Source organism: Pelophylax lessonae, assembly GCF_965119305.1.
Source record: "Pelophylax lessonae genome assembly, chromosome: 1".
Classification (NCBI taxonomy): Eukaryota; Metazoa; Chordata; class Amphibia; order Anura; family Ranidae; genus Pelophylax; species Pelophylax lessonae.
Window position 1 is genome coordinate 77,361,781 of NC_138768.1, and position 16,961 is coordinate 77,378,741.

At 44.5% G+C, this 16,961-nt stretch overlaps 1 protein-coding gene across 1 annotated transcript in view; it reads right to left on the reverse strand.

Annotated features, from left to right (window-relative positions):
* Window positions 1-285: 285 nt before the first annotated feature.
* The window catches only part of LOC309558302 (UDP-glucuronosyltransferase 3A1-like), a gene marked incomplete at its 5' end in the record, with an annotated part of 49,191 nt that continues 32,515 nt past the window's right edge, over window positions 286-16,961 (reverse strand). Inside the window, 6 exons of the mRNA XM_082261359.1 lie at window positions 286-705; window positions 1,015-1,234; window positions 11,548-11,779; window positions 13,405-13,939; window positions 14,856-14,970; window positions 15,679-15,780. Coding sequence (XP_082117485.1) covers window positions 429-705; window positions 1,015-1,234; window positions 11,548-11,779; window positions 13,405-13,939; window positions 14,856-14,970; window positions 15,679-15,780 — 1,481 coding nt within the window. The 3' untranslated portion in view covers window positions 286-428. The remainder of the gene's footprint in view (window positions 706-1,014; window positions 1,235-11,547; window positions 11,780-13,404; window positions 13,940-14,855; window positions 14,971-15,678; window positions 15,781-16,961) is intronic.

Genomic DNA, 16,961 nt, shown 5'->3' on the forward strand with positions numbered 1-16,961 from the left:
ATACTGATGGTTCTGATCAACCTAAGATAGTTGTGGAAGAAAAAAACAATTGTACTGGGTGTTTTTTTTTTTTTTTTTACACCCTTACATGTAGACTGATCATAAGTGATTCCCACGGACATGTAAAAAAAGCCATCAATCGACCCTGTGTGATTGATTTTTTCCTGCCACAACCTACTGAGTTGGGTTCATCAAAACCATCACTGTCTGTCGCTCATTGCTTGTCCATTTAAGTTTTGAAAGTTTTGTTGAATCGAACATCGATCAATCAATTGTATTGCACCATGTATGGCCATCATTAGTCTTCGGATAACAGCAATGTCCCTGAGGTTAGTGATCAGTGGCTGCAAAATTTCACTGACACTTGAGGTATCCATGTTGTGAGCACAATGAAATCGTCTTTAGTTCCGATACACTGCAAAGTTTCATTAGTTCATCTTTAGTTTTCCCATAGAACGTAATTTCTTAATGAGAGCCCTGAAGAGTGTTACAATGAGGTAGATGATCACAGTAAGAATGACAAAGAGGAACAGAATAACATCCAGCAGCCAATACTGGTACCAGGGAAGTTTGTAAGAATAGGGATGAAGATGACCGCCTCCACCCGATTGGATGATGTGCTCCACCCATCTCACTAATTTCTGGTCTGGAGGAAAGGGCTGTGACCTCCTAATGGCTTGCAGTTTTATTGCTGATGTCTTGTAACTGTGGACACATAACATAATACAATTAGGGTCAAGTACAAACCTTTTACAACTTTTCTGAAGTGATTTTACAACAGAACTTTAAAGGTAAATTCCAGGTGGATTACTCTAGAAACTAGAAATCACTGTAGGGGCTATGCTACTCCAGTGATCTCCACTAGCTTCCGGGTCCAGTGCCAACCAGCTGCCCTGTTACAGCTGTTCACAGCACATTCTATGTCAGTTACAGTTATCCGAAGTCAAACCTCACAGATATCAGATGTGTGTTGATCGGTGCCAACCTCACAGATATTTCATTGGCAACAATTACCATTGATTTTCAATGATGTGTCGAATGGTGCTTGCAAAGTTGTCAGCTTTAAGTTCGTCAGGTAGAATATAAGTTCCCATTTGTTTGGCTTTTACTCTGACCATGTTTTCTATCTGATCCCCAAAAAGTGGAATCCCAACAACAGGAACTCCATGATACACAGCTTCCATCAAACTGTTCATTCCTCCATGTGTCACAAAAAGACGCAGTTTAGGGTGCCCTGAAATTGGTAAAGGCAATACAACAAAATCATTCTAAGAGAAGAGTGGCAAGAGTAAGTGGTAGGAAGGGGAAAAGTGCAGTGTGGACAGCAGAAGTGGGGTGGGGAAGAGAGAAGTAAGAGAGAGGGCAAGGTGAGGGAGGAGGGGGGGATTGGGTTGGAGAAAGGAGGAGTAGGAGAGAGGGTAAGGCAAAGGAGGAGAAGAGTGGTAAGGAGAGCGGAAAAATGGGGTGAGAAGGGGAGAAATAGAAGAGGGTAAGATGAAGAGGGGAAAGGAGAGGCAAGGGTTAAGCTGACCATAGACAGTCTATGGTTGGAGGATTCCCCACCCCCGCCTGGAAATTGTATTGTGACAGCAGCTCCCACTGCTGTCAGGTTACACTGATTTCAGGCTGCAGCGTATTGGCTATTGGTTTTCCAAGATTCTCCTTCAACAGAATTTGATTACATGATTAAATTTGTTCAGCGGTGACAGTCACATACTGAACAAAATTCAAGCAGCACCCACTGAACCAGATGAATTTCTATCCATCTAATGCCAATTTAAAGAAAGGAGTGGGTGGAGAAGGAAACGGTAGGAGTAGGTAAGATGAGAGAGAAAAGTCGAAAAAGAAGGAAGGAGAAGGAAAGGTAAGTGGAAGGTGAGACGGTGAAAAGAATGTGAGAGGAAGAAGAAGAGAGGAGAGGAGAGGAAAAACATGAATAAGAGAGGGGAGGGAAGTTAGGAGGAGAGTAGAGGAAGAAGGAGAAGGTGATAGGGAGAAGAGTGGAAGTAGACACTAGAACAGTGTATACATTACATGTAATGAATTTGAAAGTTCATGACCACAGAGCGTCATTGATATTACTAACACGACGACCAGGCCTAAATCACAGCAATGCCTAATAAAAATTGTGATGTTGTTCAGTCAGCATGAATGCTATAGATCAGCCTTTCTGAAATGTCCCATGAAACTCTAAGGTTCTTCAAAGATTTATTGTACATTCTTTGAACACTGAGGGGTGGTGGTCTGATCTCCTTTCTGATGGTGCCTGCATAGTTGTGGCACTAATGTCACTTTCCTTTCATTCCTCTAACCACTAATCCCAATTATACTTTTATTTGCCTGTATGGGGGGCCCTATACTGTTACCCACTGATGTAAAGAGTCCATTTTCCTACTGACCACTAATGTTATTGGACATTTCCTTACTGACCACTAATGTTCAGGATGCACTACAATTGTCTACTGCCAATCATTAATATTTATTTAAATATTTATTACTGAAAATCATTTTCTTGTATGCAGCAAGGGAGTGTTAACAAAAGTGATCCACTCTGTGTGTCAAATATACTACACAAATATACTACTGCAAGTACACCTCATTCCTTATTCTTTTTTTATTATACCTACAACTTGTAGGGGTTCCCTGACACTTGAATATTATATAAGTGGTTCTTTCATGGCAAAAATGGTTGAGAAAGGCTCTTATAGATTATTTTCATTGTTAAATTCATATCGTATCCATATATACTGTGTAGCGGGGTCTCCCATTATACAAGTTCTAAAAGACTGCTGTTTGACATTTGAGAGGAACTCGGCTCCATCTAGTGGCCAAAAGGACACTTTGCAGCGGCTATGGAATTTCTTTTGATGTGATTTTCCTTTCAGGAAGTTGAGCAGTCTTCATTGCCCATAGTGCTTTGAGAGTACCAGGGTGCACTGCTGCACCGCACAGCCTTCTGGGGGAAGCTTTATAAAGGAAGGGAGGAGCCAGGCTCACTCTCTTGGGAAAGACACAGTGAGACAAGCAGGATGCCAGCGCTGTGGGCTGATGCTGCATGCTAGGCCGAAACTCCTGGGCCTTAAGTGACTAAGTTGCAGTGTTTCATCTCCAGTAGAGGATCCCTCCTGGAGGTCCCATCGATGTTCTACAGAGACCAGACTCATCCACCCCAAATACCTAGTGCGGCTGGTGACAGAGGCCGGAGACTGAGATCGCAGCGGAGGCTTCCTGGGAGACAGTCCTGTTGGTGAGAGGGCACCTGCCCAAAAACTGACTCTATCTATCAAAGAAGTAACTTTAGTCAGGATTAGCCTTAGAGTAGTAGAAGGCAATATACCAGGTGGCCCAGTACATCTCTCACAGAAGTTTTACCGCCAATCCTGCACAGACACCCCGCGGTGATTACTAACTGTTTGCTGCCATTCTCTCTATTGATCACCCATCCTCAATGTGGATTACAAATCGCGAGTGCACCAACGTTGCTAGCGAAGATATAGAGAAGAAACAGCGGACTCAGATAGGTCTGACTGTCTGGTACTGTGTCTAACTGAATGCTGAGCCTTATTTCCAAAAGTATAATAGTGATTAAGATGGTGGTCCTATAGGCTCTGAGACATTTCCTAAAACAATTAATGTGCCGTTGAGGAGTGATATCACAGTATTTATCTTATCTTTGATTAATTAATCAGTATATCCTTTTACAAAGTCATATTTTACTGTATCGAAACTGTTTATTTGATTTACAGTAAATAACTTTCCTGTTTAAAAGCAAGCTTGTGTGTGGTCACCTTGTATTACCCAGAAGGACTGCAGCTGGAGAGAGGTAACAGGTCATTATTATTTATTGAAGTGTTATATTCCAATCTGTGTAGCCATTTGGTATTCCAGTCCTATTCTGGGTCAGTTGTGCCTAGGGAGGGTTCGAGCCAATTCTGTGGGTTGTTAGGCAGGACGTAGACCCAATAATCTAATCAGCAGCTCCTGCGGGGGTGGTGCTACACGTGGGGGCTCGTCCGGGATATCTACAGTCCTGCAACACAACCCTCTCAGCCACAGAATACCCCTCAACGCAGAAATGGATCCTACCGCTGCAGCCGAGTGGTGCAGGGAAGAGAATGTCGTAGTGGAAAATGGCCTGGTGGTTGAAATCAAGGGAGAGGTCTGGACTGAGGAAAAACTTCTCCCAGTTTTAAGGGCACTGTCCACAGACAGGAAAATTTGGGTGACTGACATAAAGACAGACACCACCGTTCCACACACGTATGCATTGTGTGAGTGGAGGAAGGGGGTCCCTGATTACTTTAAGGGAACCAGTGTAAAGACTACTGACCAAACAGAACTTTTCGTAATACATCCAGAAGTCCTTACTGAAGGTCCCTCATCCACCACTCCTGGGGGATCCAGCAAAGAAAAAGGTGTCCAAGAAGGGAGTCCAGAGTCACCCCCTTTGTCTACCTTTAGCTCAGAACTGTGTGCTGTTCTCGGGGAAATCGTAGCAAAATGTAGTAAGGACTCCCCAAACTATCTGATGACTGGATATAGGAAGCTCAGGACATTCTCTGGGAAACAGCCTGTGCCTTCGACAGAAGATGGGTTTGAAGAGTGGTTAGATACCGCCACTCAGGTTTTGGAAGAGTGGGAGGTACCAGAACAGCACAAGAAACAGAGAATCACAGAAAGTTTAAGGGGACCTGCACTAGAGGCCGTACGTAATCTCAAGCTAAGCAAAAAGAACTGTACTGCACAGGATTATCTAGACATTCTACAAGATGTATTTGGTCGGACGGAGAACGTGGCTGAACTTCTTTACCAGTTAGACCACTGTTACCAAGAAGAGGAAGAGAAGTTGTCCGAATTTATTAGACGCCTGGATAAGATCATCCACCAGATCTTGTTAAAGAAAGGGATAGACCCCCGGAAGGTAGATGAGACTCGTGCACGGCAGGTGCTGAGAGGGGCTCAACCCTTAGATCCCATTGCCATACTGTTGCGAACTCGCCAAGATGGTGGCATTCTGGAATACCATGACCTGATCCGAATGGTCAGAGAAGAAGAGGTCATGTTGGACAACAAGAGGAAGAGTCGGCAGTTTGACTCAACTGCTCATGTCAAAGTGATAAGTGCAAAAGAAAGTGACTCGCAAGTTGAACTCCTAAAGACCCAGGTGTCCCAGTTGATAGAAATGGTGTCCATCCTGACTAGTCAGGCATCTACTCTACCTGATGGGAACGCGTCAGAGAAGCCGGATAAACCTTCTAACCTTAGAGTAGACCTGGAACCGAGACCTAGGAGATCGCTAACTTGTTTCAACTGTGGGGGAGTAGGACATGTTAGAGGAGTATGTCCCAGCCCAGGAAATGTCGCCTCAGAACCTCGCAAGCCAGCGGAAAAACTTCAGAGAGCACCCGTGAAGGAGTCGACCGGGTGCCCGCCAGTTTCAAGGGAATCCAAGAGACTCAATGATTCAGGGAATCTGAGTCAGGGAGTCAGATCCAGGTACAACGCCCCTAGTTCTATACTCCAGGCTACTGAGAGGAGGAAAATCAATGCACACCGGGCCCAGAGGGGACTGAAGTCCAGAAGAAAAAAAAAGAAAAGAGCCTGGGTGCAGAGAACTGAATCAGACAACAAGGCCACTTCAAGAGAATTCCCAACTAACTTGGTCGGGCCTTCCCCTGTAGTCTCTGTCCAGGTAGAAGGAATTTACACAAGAGCCCTCCTTGACACTGGGGCTCAAGTGACTCTTCTGTATAGAGACTTCTATGATAAACACCTTACCCATCTACCTCTGCAGAAGTTGGAAGATCTGGAGATATGGGGTATCGGGACTCAAAGTTTTCCCTATGACGGGTATCTGCCAATCAAGTTGACCTTTGACCCATCAGTGGCTGGTGAAGCTGAAACCTTCGACACCCTAGCGGTGGTCTGTCCTCGTCCGCCAGGGGCCAACAAAAGCTCTCTCATCGTAGGGACCAACACTGACCTAGTAAGGCGCCTCCTGACACAACTGGTCCAGGGACAGGATGCTCCAGCGCCAAGGATTCACCCCATGCTACGGCAGGCCTATCAACGATTAGTATTGGAGCAAGAGACTCCTGCAGAAGGAGTTGGAAGACTCTGGAAGTTGGACAGAACGGAAAAGGTCTTGCAGCCAGGAGAGGTGGCTTGTCTGAAAGCTTCCGTTAAACTCACATGGAAACAGCCGGGCCCTTTTATCATCTTTGAATCAGGTCCACAGGAAGAGGAGAGAGGGATAGAAGTAATCCCTGAAGTGATCCCTTTGAAGGTGTTACAGAAAAACCATGGAAGGGTTTTAGTGAGTGTCAGAAACACCTCTACTACACCGGTGAAGGTACCGGCCAGAGTGCTGTTGGGCCAAGTTAACCCGGCTACCCCAGTTGTCCCATCTGATCTTAAAGAGGAGGAAAGGGGTGAAGTTATCATAGAAGAGCTCTGCTCTGGAAACGCTGCCCTCCCACCGGAATGGGTGAAGAGGGCCAAGGCACAACTTGCTCGATGGCGAGGAATATTTTCTAGGGATGAGTTCGACGTGGGATGCGCCAGGAGTGCCACTCATAAGATCCGCCTGAGTGAGGACAAACCTTTCCGAGAAAGAGTCCGGCGAGTTCCCTTAGGTGACTTAGAAGATCTACGTCAGCAGCTGGCGGAACTCAAGAAGACTGGGGTTATTCGAGAATCCAGGAGCCCATATGCTTCTCCGATAGTGGTAGTCCGGAAGAAAAACGGATCTCTGAGGCTTTGTATCGACTACCGAACCCTGAACAGAAGAACCATCCCAGACCAGTATACCACTCCTCGAATCGAAGACGCCCTACAGAGCCTGTCAGGGGCAAAGTGGTTCAGTGTGATGGACTTAAAGAGTGGGTATTATCAGATCCCCATGCACCCTGAAGATCGGGAGAAGACAGCCTTCATCACCCCTGTGGGGTTCTTTGAGTTCAATCGCATGCCTCAGGGGTTGTCAGGGGCCCCTGCTACCTTCCAAAGGCTGATGGAAAGGACCGTTGGAGATATGAATTTGATAGAGGTACTGGTATACTTGGATGATGTTATCGTGTTTGGCAGAACTTTGGAAGAACACGAGGAGAGGTTGGAAAAGGTCCTGAAGAGGCTACATGAAGAAGGCCTGAAACTTTCTCCTGAGAAGTGCCAATTCTATCAGTCCTCGGTCCATTACCTGGGCCACATCGTGTCTGAAGAAGGGGTGGCCACCGACCCGGACAAGCTGGATGCTGTCGCCTCCTGGCCGAGACCTACAAATGTGACCGAACTTCGGTCGTTCCTGGGTTTTTGCTCCTATTACAGGAGGTTTGTAGAGGGGTTCGCCAAGATTGCCCGACCCCTCAATGAGTTACTAAAGAACGAAGAAGATGACGTTCCTGAACTGGTCAAGCCAGTGAAGTCCACCATGGGACCCCGGAAGGCCAAGGAGTCCATCCAGGATCAGTGGACCCCAGAATGTGAAGGGGCTTTCATTCAGTTGAAAAAGAATCTAACCACTGCCCCTGTGTTGGCCTACGCAGACCCCACGAAACCATATGAACTACATGTCGATGCCAGCCGAGATGGGCTGGGTGGGGTACTCTACCAGGAACATGAGGGTCACCTGCGACCCGTAGCCTACGTGAGCAGGAGTCTACTACCTGCTGAAAGGAATTATCCTACCCACAAACTTGAATTCCTGGCCTTAAAGTGGGCAGTGGTCGACAAACTGAAAGATTACCTGTACGGAGCTGAATTCATTGTCAAGACGGATAATAATCCCCTTACCTATCTGTTGACTACAGCCAAGCTGGATGCAACAGGACACAGATGGTTGGCTGCCCTCTCTAGCTTCAACTTCAGCCTGAAGTATCGGCCAGGAATCGGGAACAGGGATGCAGATGCCCTATCCAGAAGGTTGCATGCACCACACGAACCTGATGAAGAATGGACCCATTTGGCTCCAGAAGGGGTGCGTGCCCTATATCAGGGAACTGAACTTCGATCCAGAGGAGGATCAAGAGCCGAAGAGATTGGGGTTTCGGCTGTCGGAGTACCCAAATACTATTGCAGGGTGACCCAGGTTGAAGGGGAAGATTTACCCCGGCTGTCCAAAAGGGACTTGAGGAAGGAGCAGCTGGAAGACCCTCTGGGAAAACTTCTTTTGGAAGCCTTGGAGATCCAGCGCCCTGAGTTGCTTCTAACCGACTCTCCTCAGGGGGCCCGTCTGTTGCATAGAGAGTGGACCCGGTTACAGATCCGAGAAGGGGTGGCCTACCGAAGAGGCCCATCTGAAGATCTGGAGGAGAAGTGGCAACTGTTCTTACCAGCTAAATACAGGGAGAGAGTTCTGGCTGCTCTTCATGATAATCATGGCCATCTGGGACCTGAAAGAACTTTTCAGCTTGTCAGAGACAGGTTCTACTGGCCCTGTATGAGGGCCGAAGTTGAAGGATACTGTCATTCTTGTGTCCGATGTATACAAAGGAAGACTCTGCCACGTCAAGCAGCCCCAATGGGCCATCTGCAAAGCCAGGGACCAATGGAACTGGTGTGCATTGATTTCCTTTGCCTAGAGCCTGATCTGAGTGGCCAAGGGAATGTCCTTGTGGTAACAGACCATTTTACCAGATACGCCCAAGCATTCCCGACAAGGGATCAGAAGGCCTCTACAGTAGCCAAAGTTCTTGTAGAAAAGTTCTTTGTACACTATGGGTTACCACAACGCCTCCATTCAGATCAGGGGAGAGACTTTGAAAGCAGACTGATCAAGAGACTGTTAGATCTGTTAGGCATCCAAAAGACTAGAACTACTCCCTACCATCCACAAGGGGATGCCCAGCCGGAACGATTTAACAGGACTCTTTTGGACATGTTGGGGACTTTAAGCTCAGAGAAGAAACAGCATTGGGGCAAACATGTAGCTGCCATTGTGCATGCCTACAACAGTACTGTCAGTGATGCTACTGGATATTCCCCTTATCGTCTAATGTTTGGACGAGAGGCTCGGTTGCCAGTGGATTTGGCCTTTGGCATCTCACCCGATCACACCTCTTCAGCATCGCACAAGGGATATGTGGACCGACTGCGGAAGAGTCTGAAATCGGCCTATGATAAAGCTCAGGACACATCTGATCAACGTGGACTGAGGAATAAAAGGAATTTCGACTTAAAAGTTCGGATCCAAGACTTGCAACCAGGGGACAGGGTATTGTTGAGGAACTTGGGTGTCCCGGGAAAACACAAGTTGGCAGACCGCTGGAAGTCCCAACCTTATGTTATCTGCAAGCAACTACCAAACCTCCCTGTGTATCAAATTCGGCCTGAAGGAAGTGTGGGTCCACTGAAGACTTGGCATAGGAACCATTTACTGCCTCTCTCTGAAGCAGTTCGCATGCCTCCTGTCGTAGATTCGTCAGAGACCCCTTCGACCTCTCGCCTGTCCAGACCAGTCACCAGATCTCAGTCGACACTCCCAGATGTGAGGGAGGGAAATTCTCCATCTGAAGATCTGGAAGATGAAGAGGAGGTACCTGACTGGATGTGGTCATCTCAGTTACCAGAACCCACACCTGCCTCCCTGTCTTCATCCGAATTGGCTGACAGAGGAACCCTTCGGGCGGAAGCCCCCGAATTCATACCTTTCCACATGCTTCCAGAAGAAGTAGTTGATGATGAAGATCCTGAGGAGGAGGTTGCACCTTTCTCTGAAGAAGAACTGACCGCTCTTGAAGCATCAGATTCCTGTGTGTTGGAACATGAGGAGGAGGACATTGAAGAATCCCCAGAAGTGGCTGGTCCTAGTACCTCTGAGATCGTGCATCCCAAAGAACAGAGGGAAAGAAGAGTCATTCACCCACCCAAAAGACTGACCTATAACCAATTGAGTGAATGCTCGGAAGAGGCTATCTTTACTTCCAAACGAACTCTTGATCAGCCTAGTTCTTCCACCGCAGATTTGGTGGAGGACAACCCTAGCTCACCCCCAGGCACATCTGTACAAGCCACTCAAGTGTCGGGGGTCTGTGAACAGAATTACCTTCCCTCCCCCGACAATTGGTGGGAGGTTCCTATGTCAAACCTGTGTTGTAATATGCAGTTGTTAAGTTTGAACTCTGCTTATGAAAAGGAAGATGATTCCCTGTTATGCATATGTTAATGTTTTTTTTTTGGTGTACTGCCAACATATGCACTGGAGTACATGCTGTTGTCCTCTTTGGGGACCAAAGTTTCTCAAGTGGGGGGAGTGTGTAGCGGGGTCTCCCATTATACAAGTTCTAAAAGACTGCTGTTTGACATTTGAGAGGAACTCGGCTCCATCTAGTGGCCAAAAGGACACTTTGCAGCGGCTATGGAATTTCTTTTGATGTGATTTTCCTTTCAGGAAGTTGAGCAGTCTTCATTGCCCATAGTGCTTTGAGAGTACCAGGGTGCACTGCTGCACCGCACAGCCTTCTGGGGGAAGCTTTATAAAGGAAGGGAGGAGCCAGGCTCACTCTCTTGGGAAAGACACAGTGAGACAAGCAGGATGCCAGCGCTGTGGGCTGATGCTGCATGCTAGGCCGAAACTCCTGGGCCTTAAGTGACTAAGTTGCAGTGTTTCATCTCCAGTAGAGGATCCCTCCTGGAGGTCCCATGGATGTTCTACAGAGACCAGACTCATCCACCCCAAATACCTAGTGCGGCTGGTGACAGAGGCCGGAGACTGAGATCGCAGCGGAGGCTTCCTGGGAGACAGTCCTGTTGGTGAGAGGGCACCTGCCCAAAAACTGACTCTATCTATCAAAGAAGTAACTTTAGTCAGGATTAGCCTTAGAGCAGTAGAAGGCAATATACCAGGTGGCCCAGTACATCTCTCACAGAAGTTTTACCGCCAATCCTGCACAGACACCCCGCGGTGATTACTAACTGTTTGCTGCCATTCTCTCTATTGATCACCCATCCTCAATGTGGATTACAAATCGCGAGTGCACCAACGTTGCTAGCGAAGATATAGAGAAGAAACAGCGGACTCAGATAGGTCTGACTGTCTGGTACTGTGTCTAACTGAATGCTGAGCCTTATTTCCAAAAGTATAATAGTGATTAAGATGGTGGTCCTATAGGCTCTGAGACATTTCCTGAAACAATTAATGTGCCGTTGAGGAGTGATATCACAGTATTTATCTTATCTTTGATTAATTAATCAGTATATCCTTTTACAAAGTCATATTTTACTGTATCGAAACTGTTTATTTGATTTACAGTAAATAACTTTCCTGTTTAAAAGCAAGCTTGTGTGTGGTCACCTTGTATTACCCAGAAGGACTGCAGCTGGAGAGAGGTAACAGGTCATTATTATTTATTGAAGTGTTATATTCCAATCTGTGTAGCCATTTGGTATTCCAGTCCTATTCTGGGTCAGTTGTGCCTAGGGAGGGTTCGAGCCAATTCTGTGGGTTGTTAGGCAGGACGTAGACCCAATAATCTAATCAGCAGCTCCTGCGGGGGTGGTGCTACAACTGTAACTGATTCTTTTCTGCTTAAATAATAGTACAGTTTTTACCCAGTAAATCATTCTGTGGCACCCAGTCCATAATTTTCACATTGGGAGCAATTTCCACCTCTTGTGGCCAATTTGACCTCTGATACCTCCAGATCACCTTCTCCTGAATCTTAGCAAATCCACTGTTCATCTCCTTGAGGAATTCCACTACAGGGAGTGAGGACAACATTGATCCCAGAGTAACCACAATGAAACCAGCATCCCCGGACTCAGATATAAAGTCTTCCAGTTCCTGAATATAATAAAAGTAAATTTCATTTGGCAGTAAGGAAATATCTGTCTGGATTTTTATCTATGAATCCTTGACACATTTAAGGAAGAAGATATCATTCCAGCAGACACTAAACATGCTTATATTACAAAGGCCATCAGGCAAGTAAAACACAATAAAAAGTATGTAAACCCAACATTTCATTTTCTTGTTATGTGTCTGCTGTACCATGTGCTTGTATGAAAATGTATCCTCTTCTCTTTGTATTGTTTCCTTTGTGTGAAATCCCCAGTGTTGCTGTCAGTCCCTCTGCTTTCCTATTGAAAGCTGGCCATACTAAGCAGGAGGGACAGCATGGTCAGTTATCTAGCTATGCTGTATTTTCTCAAATAATCATACTTGTCCTGACATGCCCCTCCTGCACAGCCTTTCACTGGGAAATTCAGTGTGCTGCTGTTTTCCCTCCCCCCCAGCTCTTATGCAGCTAAGAACAGATGACATTTTTTTTTTTGCACAACTGAATTTGATGTTTTTTTGCACAACTAAATTTTTATGAACTTATAACTTTTTTTTATAAATGAAGGTGTATATGTATGAATTGTATATTTTAACAGGACAGCGATTGGGATCTGCAGATATAAAAAAAAAAAGGGAATATGATCACTTATAAAAAAGGGAAAAAAAGGTATTCATAAAGTTTTTTGTATCTATACACAAATGTTTTGCCTCTCATTTATAATATAAACTGAATGGGTTGTTTTTACAAGGTGAGGGTTTACAATCACTTTAAGCCTTTAAGCACTCGAGTAGGATTGCTCCCGAGTCATGCTCCAGTGACTGGACATTGTCCATTCACACACAGAGCGTGGCCCGACAATGTCCATTAACAGGAGCGAGTCTGCTCGAGTGCCCCCATAGCAAGAGGCTTGCTATTAGGGGCACTTGGCAGGGGGGAGGAGCCAGGACGGCCGTCAAGGGGACCCAAAAAGAAGAGGATCAGGGCTGCTCTGTGCAAAACCATTGCACAGAGCATGTAAATATAACATGTTTGTTATTTTTTTTCTAAAACGTAACCTTTAGAATTATTTTTTGTGATTGTAGAGGTTGCTGTTGACACTGATCCTATACCACCTGCAGCCATTCTAATCAAGGACAGCTGAACTCAGATGCATAGAAGGCATTAAGGTAAAAAAAACCTCTGCCATTATAATCACTTTAACGATACAGTTCTAGAGATTTGTGTTGTCTTCATGGATGCACACAGATTTTCTATGTTTAATTTGCCACGAGAGCTCCATCCTCCCCACCACTGACAGCGGATTCAGAGCATAGGAAGGAAAAAAAACTGCAGATGGGTTGGAAGTTTAGAGGGAGTGATGCCTGGAAGTGGGCTTTAGAATTTGAAGGAAAAAAAAAAACACAAATGATTCTAGTAAAATGAAGAAATGCTGGAACCTCTCCCAAGTTTTTTTGTTGTCTGTCTTTTTGTTCTACTAACTGAGCCCTGTTCCTTTTATTTCTAGTCCTGGTGGTGAATCACTGTCTCCAAACTAATAAAAAAAAAAGAAAAAAACTTTGGCTTGAGTTGTACTTTAATAGTCTTTTAGTTTGTTTTAATAAGACAGAGGTCATTCAGCCATACTCACTTGTGATATTGGTTTTACAGGTTTGGCCAATAATCCCCCAATGTACTGAACGTGAGGCAGAAGTGGACGAGGAAACTCAAGAGTGAAGTCTATGTTGTACAGCCAGAGCTCAGCTTTCAAGTGAAGATCAGCTATAGTTGGTCTAGACTCAGCAGGAAAATGTTCTTCGATGACACCATCAAAAAGGGAGTCCATCTTTGTCTGGAATACTAATGAAGCCAAGAACACCAACGTGTTCTTTATACGTCCAAAGAAATCCATCTGGTCGGTGAGCTTCGTCTGCAATAATGGAATGTAAGACAAAGGACTCAGCATTCCTACGCGGTTAGCATTGACCATAAACGTAGGGAAGAAAGCAATGAATGGGAGTCCTAGCTTCTCACAGACCAGCATTGTGCAGGGGTCGATTGCGTCTACAACTGCAATGTCATATTGTTCCTCCTTCAAGAAGTTCAGGATTTCTGACTGGTGTAATGTCATGTTGCACTGGTAGGACATCTTGTTCATTAATGTCAGGATGGTCCACATTTCAGTTCTAAAAGGAAAATGCGACAATCATGGGAATATTATGATAATGCATCATCCAGGTTTGTGTTCCAAGAGGGTTAATTAATGACTTCTTGTATTGCTGAGAATGTGACACATCCTTAGGTTGGAACCAGCACATTGAGGTGAAATACCCAATCTGTAGATGCTGTAATGCTGTTATGCAAAAAACTTGAACACTCCAAATATGGAAAGTATCAAGGTGGATTTAGGCTGTGATCTGTCAGAGAAAGGGATGTCCACATAGGCACAATAGGGACCACCAAGACAACATGTACAGTATATAGCTGGTACAGTATTATATTGTCTCCAGGTGAAGTTAACCTGTCATTGGTATTACAGGGATATCCACATGCAGATTTCTACAGGGACCACCAAGGCCTTATATACATATCTTAGATGGCACCTAAATTATTAGGAGCTCATTGAGCAGGTGACCATAGCAGAGAAAGATAAAAAATAGTCCACACACTCAAACAGAAATTCAGATTATAATAGCTTCGTACCAGGTGTAAAAGCAAAAGTCCATCCACCATAAGTGGTATGGAGAGCACCACCACTGGATCAAATAGGAGAAAAACGGACGTCTAACTTACAGTCTCAGAAGGGTAGGCAGACAGTTAACTAAACATGATGATGCCTTAAAGTTGAGGTTTAACCCAAAACTGTGCAAATTTTAAAAACAGTGAACATCGAGGTAGTGGATTATATTAACCACTCCAGCAATACGCATGTGAATGGAATAGTGACTGGAACATAATGCAAGAAGGGTGGAACTAACAAGAGACAGAAATACTAGACTACTGGGGGAAAAGTTGGAACAAAATACTAAAAGGCAAAATGAAACAATTCACAATTCACAGAGGTGATTTCACAGGGCTCTTTCACTACTGTATTTACCATACCTGCCCTGTAGAAATGCCTTCTGGATTTGTATGAGTGTATCCATTATTTCTTGAATATATTTCTCATCTAAGGAAAATGTGGTCACTGGATATGGACTTGCTTGCTGCTTGTAACCTGAACATTAAAAACAGAGCTCAGTTTTTTTTTGTAGTTTGTACCGTGGCAACTATTTTCATAGAGGCTTTTGCAGCCAATACCACTGATATAATACTATTCAGACTGGCGTGAGTGAGTGGTGACCAGTTATGGAGGCCCTGTTGGAGGATTGGACTTATGCTGTTTGATCTACCATTCTTAGTGGATGGGACTATATCTTAGCACCCACTGCAGAACAGAGTTTTCCAGGGACTGGGCATGGACAATGAGTGTGTGAGGTCTTGCAAAGTATTCCATTGCTTTCTTCCATGCCATGTAAGTAAAGAAGAACTGGTTGAGGATAATCAGTGTTCTGCACTATTTCCCTCAAAATGACTCTGAGGTAGTTGCTGGGACATGTGTTCCTGGTAGATGAGAAGACATGTTCCTTCTGGTTTGAGGCATGCTGAGGTGGTCCGTTCAGTGACCACAGGAGTGCGCAAACTCACACATTATTCAGGAAAACATGTACTGCCAATGTTCTGTTCTACCATGAGTACAGACAGCAATAAAATATTGAAAGAGGTTTTAACACTTCCACATTCTACAGAAAATTTAATGAAAAAAAGTTTTGAGTTAGATTGGATGTTATGTAAGTTTTAACATATCGTTTGCACAATGCTAAACATTTATCTGACTTCATGTGTAATTATCATCAGAGATCTTGTTATTTTACTGTACAATCACCTGGAGGCATTTGGTCTGCATACTGTAGGAACATTCTCACTTCATGTCCATTGTTTTGGAGGATCTGGGAGATCTCATCCATCAGGAGGTAATGACTTCCACCTGGAAACACAGAATGTGAAGCCGACATTATTGGACTACCACTGGAGAATCTCACAATGAGGAAAACAATGCAAACCTGTTAGAAATTTCTCTACAGAAAATAATCCAAATTAGAAGCTGCACTCCTTGCAGTGCTTGACCTTTAAATGAACATTGGGTGTTAAAAATGACTGTGCCATTCCACAACCAAACTGAAAGATACAAAGTAACGAAACTCCAAATAAATGCGTATAACATTTTTATTGTGATATACGTGGAGGTGTAGCGCTAAGTATAAATAGTCCATCAACAGATAGTAAGAGTCCAAGTGCAAACTGAAAACATCACACCCGCAGCTTTAATATTAAGGAGAGAAAGTGAATCCACCACCGGAAAGAATCTGATATGCCCTTACCAGACCAATAGACCTGGATAGGTCTTAGAAGGCAAAACAGCAGATAATACCATGGATCCGAAACAAAATCTTCACTCTGCTTACTGGATACTGTACAACCACTTGCCCATCTTAAATTCTCATAAAGACATAAAGTACAGCTTCATAGTGTATTATGCTTCAAACTTTAATATTGAAAATCAAGATACAAGGCTTACATCAATGCAGAGTGGCAGCAGTGTCTCCTATTATAACACGGCCGACGTGGTGTCTGTTTCTAACCAAAAAGATGGCTACCGAAGATCTCAACTGCGCATGTGTCCGTCCACTCTGCATTGATGTAAGCCTTGTATCTTGATTTTCAATATTAAAGTTTGAAGCATAATACACTATTGCAGTCTCTCGATGTGCAAGACTGATAAAGACATACCCCAAGCGACTTACAGCTGTAATTGCAGCAAAAGGTGGCGCTACCAAGTATTAACTTAAGGGGGCTGAATAATTTTGCACGCCCAATTTTTCAGTTTTTTATTTGTTAAAAAAGTTTCAAATATCCAATAAATTTAGTTCCACTTCATGATTGTGTCCCACTTGTTGTTGATTCTTCACAAAAAATTACAGTTTTATATCTTTATGTTTGAAGCCTGAAATGTGGCAAAAGGTTGCAAAGTTCAAGGGGGCCGAATACTTTCGCAAGGCACTGTATGACCCCAGGTATAAAAGAGAAGAGAATGACCTTTAATGTCAGACTGCTCCCTTTAAATCCAGATGCCATGGGCCCAACAAACTTTGCTGCACAATTATAAAA